The sequence below is a fragment of the Nyctibius grandis genome, chromosome 13 (assembly GCF_013368605.1).
Source record: "Nyctibius grandis isolate bNycGra1 chromosome 13, bNycGra1.pri, whole genome shotgun sequence".
Classification (NCBI taxonomy): domain Eukaryota; kingdom Metazoa; phylum Chordata; class Aves; order Nyctibiiformes; family Nyctibiidae; genus Nyctibius; species Nyctibius grandis.
The window spans coordinates 1,271,513-1,278,344 of NC_090670.1; the positions used below are offsets into that span (position 1 = coordinate 1,271,513).

The 6,832-nt window shown below is 51.6% G+C and overlaps 1 protein-coding gene across 2 annotated transcripts in view; it reads left to right on the plus strand.

Moving 5' to 3' along the window:
- Positions 1-6,832, plus strand: part of EDA (ectodysplasin A) — a 77,843-nt gene extending 71,011 nt beyond the window's left edge. Inside the window, exons 5-8 of one of the 2 annotated variants that reach the window (XM_068411724.1) lie at positions 315-349; positions 743-794; positions 3,487-3,617; positions 5,616-6,832. In XM_068411724.1, coding sequence (XP_068267825.1) covers positions 315-349; positions 743-794; positions 3,487-3,617; positions 5,616-5,867 — 470 coding nt within the window. In that variant the 3' untranslated portion in view covers positions 5,868-6,832. The remainder of the gene's footprint in view (positions 1-314; positions 350-742; positions 795-3,486; positions 3,618-5,615) is intronic. The other variant, XM_068411725.1, reaches the window with a different exon arrangement.

The window sequence follows — 6,832 nt, forward strand, 5'->3', positions numbered from 1 at the left end:
GAGGCTTCGCTGCTGCTGCTCGTCAGGGAAAGGGTTGTGCAATTCGGCCTTCTCGTGGAAACGGGTTGAATAACGGTGGGGAGTTTTGATGATGTTAGACAGAAATGCAGGAATAAAACAGGGGAAAATTAGGATTAAACTTTTTCTTGTTTATGTACTTTTTAACATGAAGCTGCACCCCATACCGCTGTCCTCCCCCAGTTAAAAGTGGGGTTTTAATGGCTATTATGGGGTAGGAGAAGCTTTATTTGTAGGAGCAGGTACTGCAGCTCTTTCAAGCTTCCTCTTCAATGATGTGCAATTGCATTTTGCAGGTGCCACAGACAAGGCCGGCTCCAGAGACGTCCAGGTTGGTTGATCTTCTTTCAAGAGGAAAAACCCAGCTTGGGCTGGATTTTTGTATCTGGTTCTGGCTGTGTTTGGTGGTACAGCTCTGAAAAACCCACCCCTTCCTGCGTGTGCTAAGTCGTAGCTGCACAGAGCGGCTGCCTGGGCTCACCCTTCATATTGCTCAAAAGAAGCTGTGTTAATCCATCTGCCTTGGGCTTCTCACCTCTTCTCCAGTACTTCATGCTGGTGTCAGCTGCTCTGATCTTCTTTTTTTCACTTATGAGAAGCATTAATGATTTCAGGGTAGTGTTGTGCCTCTGCACTGGTCACCGGGGCCGTGGAGGTGTGTTGGGTGACTGTAAAACGATGCGGTGTTTCCCGTTGATTTTAATCCCTGTGATCTTCTTTGCAGCCAGCTGTGGTCCACCTCCAAGGCCAAGGCTCAGCAATCCAAGTGAAGAATGGTAAGGATCTCATGATATTGGCAGTTACTGAAAAGAGCCCCTCCTGCACCCATAGCCTCGTATCTGGGTCCAAGTCCATCCTGTAACATGGGTCCTTGATCATCCCTGTTGGCCTCCCCCGTGACAGTCTGACTCCCCTGCCCACACCCCCTCAGCAGAGTCTTCTGTCCAGTGTCCATCCCTGTTTCTGCTGCGCTCCTATTTGTCTCCCTGTGCATCCCAGTAATTCTGTCCTGCTGAACCTCCCTTCTCCTTGACCTCCAGATGCATGATGTGCCTCCTCCAACCTGCTGTTGTACCATCAGTTCTCAGCCCCTCGATGGCCAGCTTTCTTTCCCCCTCTGTTTTATTTTAAGTCCTCAGTGAATCCTTTTCCTGTCTCAGCCCCATTAGCCTGTTTTTCTCCAGTTTTCCCAGTAACTGATGGCAGGGGAAGGCACAGCTGTCGTGTGGGGACACAGAGGTGCACAGCCACCAGCTCCTCCCGCGTTACTCTGCAAACATGCACACAGGGAGCTTCCACGGTCCCTTGTGCATCTCACAAGCAGCCTTTAAGCCTTTAAGCTCAAGTCCTGCCGAGCCGTTTCACCTCCCCAGGCAGCTCTTTGCTCTCCCCCTTCCTCCCCGGATCCCTGTCCAACTCCTGCTCGAGCTCCTGCTCTCCTTGCCAACAGCTGGGTCTCATTCATTAGCTGCCGCCTCCCTGCTCACGCCGTCTGGCTGTGCCGGAGAGGAGCTGGCTGCCTTGTCCCCCGCCTGAGTCACCGCGCAGCCCCGCGGGGAGCGTGGGCAGCAGCCCCCGTGCACGTCCCCCTGTCCCAGCCCTCGAGGGCTGCAGCTCCCAAGGGTTGGTGGAGCAGGGACAGGACCCCTGTCCGCCAAGTTCTGCCCCACGCGTGGGGTGATGAGGGCTGGCCAGCGCTTCTGGGGAAGGGCAGGTTCTGTCTTCGAGCAGCCGTGAGCTGTGGGGGCTGAAATCTCTCGTGGCTGACAGCGGGGTGGGGGAGAGCTCCCCAAACCAGCGAGGAAACCGGCCGTTCCTAAGAACAATACGAGGGAGAAGACGCTGGTTTGCTTACGTTCAAAAAGTAATTATCCCTTTGGTAATGGGAAGCCTGTGTGTTTACAGAGCGTACGCTCCCCTCCGCGAGCGGGAACTGCCCTGCGAGCGTCCTTCCCTGCTGCTCGGGAACAATCCGCTGCTGCGGGCCATTAATGCCGCCCAGCTGAGAGCCGGCAGAACACACGGCCGCGCTGGTCTGCAACGGGGAGCCGAGCAGCAGATGAGGGCTGGGAGGAGGAGAGTTGTGTTTGCTGAAACAAGGCACCTCCAGAGAATGGCTCTGTCTGGGCTCGCAGCAAAGGGTGTCCCCTGGACCTGCTGTTGGCCCGTCCAGGGGACAGAGGTCTGCTCGGGTTGGCAGTTATCCCATTGACTGGGTGGTGGATCTATAAACCCCTGGCCGTGTTGGGGACCCCAGCTAGGGGTTAATGTGGTGTGACACGATGCAATTTCATACTTTGTTGTCATTTTATCTTTTAAAAATCTAGGAAATGTAATGACAAAGCATTTGTTAAAATAATGCTAGTTACAAAGTCAAGAATGTTGAAGTCAAGGAATACCAGAATTAAAATCGATTGTGCAGCCCTAAGTTGGCCTCCGTGCACAGATTTGTCCTGAGAGACGGTGTAGTCCTGTAGCTGCACATGATTTTTTCCATAATACTGTTGTCTCTTTTGCTGCAAGGACTAGTTTTCTTCTAGGGATGATCCCGAGGCTTAAAGTGAGGGTGAAGTGTGTCATGACCCTTCTGCTGAGGCCATCTTCCAGCCCAGCAGCACTGAGAGGGGGGCAGACAGATTGGCCACGCGTAGTCCCAGTCCCATGAGGGCAGGAATCACCGTTGCCATCCTAGCCTTGCTGTGGTCCTTGAGGACATACCTGTTGACGTGGTCTTCAGCACCATCTGTTGAAGCTCCACTTTGTTCAGTGTGGAAGCTGGGTAGAGAAGTGTGGGGAGGGGAATGAATGAGATGGAAAGTAGAGGAAGAGATTTAATGGTCTCAAGGCCAGTGATGTCAGTTGAGGATCCTTCTTGGAGAACTGGCTCCAGATCCTACCTCTGCTGCAGCGTTTCTTCCATGATAGCAGGGAAGTCGCCAGTAACAAAGCTTTTACAAGGGCCACAAAGAGATGCTCTTCAGGAGGCACCTGGGGTTTGAGTTGTAGAAGTGCTTTTATAATCGCAGCTGTGATGGCATTTGTGATCTGTGGCTGAACACACAAACACAGTGTGACAAATCAGCCCCGGCCTCTCAGGTGAATTGGGAAAACTTAGCAAATGCCTTACACTGCTGGCATTGATTTGCGTGTGCTGGAGTGTCCTTGCTCTGGAGCAGGGATGATACCACTTAGTTTTGATGGGAACATGTTTCCAGTATCAGTTGTGCTGTGCACTGAACGAAACGGGTGTCCACCAGCAAGTGATGGTGTAATTAGAGCTGTAGGGAGGAGCCCAAACGGACGCACCGTGGTCTTTAATTCTGGGATTTTCTTACCGAGTTACTTGACTTTTCAACTTGGGTCTGGGCCAGCCGTTGTGTATGAAACCTTGCAATGTCACTGTATTTCTGTGCTCCTGCGCTTTTCATTCTGACGGGTACTGAGTGACTGCCGTTTTCTCATACTGAGATCTTTCAGGTGGAGTCCTCAATGACTGGTCTCGCATCACTATGAACCCCAAGGTGTTTAAGCTTCATGCCCGCAGTGGGGAGCTGGAGGTACTGGTGGACGGCACATACTTCATCTATAGTCAGGTAGAAGTGAGTACGGTCCTAGGCCTAACTCCTATTCTTGTGTTCCAATGGAAGCCTTGCATGAACCACGAGAGGGCTCCAGACAACTAGCGAATGCCAAGAACTTGTCTGTGCTTTTAACCGCTTCGTGCTCTAGGAGATGTGTGTCGGAGGAAGACGTTAGTGTTGCGAAGTGCAAGGTCGCACGTTTCGCCGTGACACCGGGGCCGCAAGAGATTAGTTACTGCAACACAGGCGCAGACGCCCAGCCAGACCCCACAGGCCACCAATGCCCTTTTCTTAGTCCTCTGTATTGTCTGTGCATTTGCCAGCACATCTAAACCTCGCTGCAGAACAAGGGGCCCAGCAGGACACTAGGCCCTGGGCTTTAAAAGAGATGTAAGGCCAAAACCCTGACGGCTTGTGATCATTGCGAAGCCATGTCACTCTTTGTAAGCGTAGGACACTCGGCCCCGGGTGGCTTGGCCAAACTCCAGCCCAGGTAACCCCATTTTGCCTCCACCTTCTTCATGTAGCTTCAGACCGACACGATGCTCAGCTGATGCTTTAGTTGGTACCAACGATGGATGTACGGACTGGCTTCTGTAAAAAGGGCTAAACAAAGTAATAAATCACTGTGTTAGGATTTAGTGTGCAGCAATTCAGACATCATTTCCTCTCCCCATTCAGACGAAATGCAGGAGATGGACTGTCATTTAACACACTGCTCCCAGTGTCTTGCAAATCTCTGAACAGAATCGCTGAGCTGCGTGGAGTAGGAGCCACGAAGCTCTCCCCTTCCAGGGCGCGCAGGGTGTCCACCCACCTGGGGACTGAAAAACTGCCCAGGCTCTGGGACAGATTTTAGCAAGACAAGAGGGTTTGTGTATGACAGCCTCAATTAAGCAACTTCCACCTTGCTCTAGGCCTCTAATATTATGTCCTACTCGTGATTTGCCTCTGTTCAGTTGGCAGCACCACGGAGACTGTACTGAGTCGGATGAAGTGGGCTGTGGGTGTCAGGTTGGGTGCTCTTCCATGGAACTGGTTACGTGTCTGGTTTGGAGGGGGACAGGAAAAATAACTCTACATGGGCCAAAGTATAATTGTTTCCCAAGTGCTTAGTCCTAGTTGCTGCCCACAACGTTGTGCCCCTGAAGCCCTGGTCGTTTGTAGTCCATCAAGGAGCAAGGGGACTCAGCCTTGTGCAGCTTCTGTGGTCGCAGGGTGTAGGCTAAGAAGAGCTAGCAGATGCATCCCAAATGGGTGGTTTTCTTCTGTCAGGAAGAAGCAGCTCCCTGGGACTGGCTTCTCTTTGGACAGGCCTTTCTCATGCATCTTGCAGTTCTTCAGAATCAGTGTGTGGGCGATGGTTAAGTAACGAGCAATGGAGTCATGGGGACTTAGGCACTAGATCTAAGAGTTAAACCAGTCCAAACACTGTAAGGCCATTTGCTTCCAAGCTGTGGAGGTTGGGAGAGTGTCTTCCCTGTCATAGCTCATGCCTTTGAAAGCACCTCAAGTCCCATGACAAAGGCGGCAGCTCCCAGTACATCTTAGGGCATTTTTGATGTCAACACTAAAGGAGGCTCATGGGACCCAGAAAGCAGGATGTGCCAGGTAAGTGAAAGAGGACTTCAAATATTGTTGTTTGTCGGATGAAAAGCTGTTTGTAGCAGAGAGGGTTGTCCACACGTTTTTGTGACTAGGCCTGTGCAGGTTTGTAATTTTTCCTGTAAGGAGCAGGGTCTAACATGAGGATTTGTAGCTCAGCCTTAGATACATGGATTCACGGACACTTGCATGCCTGTGTTAGTATGAAGTGAAATACAGTCTCCTCATGTTGGGTTGGCTTGGGGTTCTGCCTTGAACAAGTCAACCCCCTGTGATTATAGGTGTCCCGGGGCCGAGGAAGGGATCGTTAGCGGAGGGGACATACGTATACACACACTGAAAGGAATGTGGGCTTGTTCCTGGTGCACAAATACGCTCCCTAACACCTTTCTTCTTCCTGCTTCACATCAGGTATACTACATAAACTTCACAGATTTTGCCAGCTATGAGGTGGTGGTGGATGAAAAGCCCTTTCTGCAATGCACTCGGAGTATTGAGACCGGCAAGACCAACTTCAATACCTGCTACACAGCCGGGGTCTGCCTCCTCAAAGCCAGGCAGAAGATCGCTGTGAAAATGGTCCATGCTGACATCTCCATCAACATGAGCAAGCACACGACTTTCTTTGGGGCCATACGCCTAGGAGATGCGCCCGCATCCTAGATGAACTTGGCGTGTCCGAGGATACTCACAGAACTGCACAGTGCTGCTGTTCATAAGCGTATCAGTATTTCAGGGGGTTCTGTAATCCGGCCATAAAGAAAACTGATCCAGAGCTATTTATTCCTATATGTGAATGCGGGAAGCACAATTGTCTTCTGTGACTTGCATGGAGACTTGGATCAAAAAGCTAGTTGGAAAAGCGTTGCGAGGAAGAGAGGCTGTTGTGTCTGCCTTGTCTCAGTATTTCAAGTATTACTGCACTGATTCTCTGCTCTGTGATCTTCACACGAGGCTTGTTGAGCGGTGTGGGTCTCTGCTTTCACGTTGCACTAGCAAGAGCATCCCAGGCGGCAGCGGGAGAAGACAGACTAATGTCCCAATCGTCCTACCCAGGCGCTCCTGCTTCTGCACGCTAACCAAAGGGGGGGGGGGTCGCGTTTTTCTGCCTTCCCAGTTCGAACTGGAACGGCGGCGGGGTGCGGAGGGAGGTGGATGAGACAGGGTCGGTGGTGTTTACATTCATCCTCAGGAGCGCGAGCAAAGGCGGCGAAGTGCCTCTGCCTGGAGCTTGGGAGCAGGCGAGTGCGAGGGGAAGAGGAGCGCTTCCCAGAGCAGGCTGAGCAGGTAGGAGACTGCCTCCCCGGGCCACAAATCCCAGTGTCCCAAAGAAAACGCCCATGACCGGTCCCAGCGCCTCTGCCACTTCCAGCTCCTGCCATTACCCCAGAGGAACACCTTGCCCAACCGGGGGCTGCCTTAAAGTACTGCTGCTGTTACAGCAATTTGTGGTTTGTTGGGGTTTAGTTTTGGGGGTGTTTTTTTTTTTTTGTCTTTTTAATTAATATTTTGCAAACCAGAACACGTTTCTACAGGCTTCACCGAGCCGCGTAGAGCAGACACAAGTACTTGTGAGAACACTCTGAAGAAGTTTGTCATGTTTAAGAATAAAATATTCAAACAGGAAA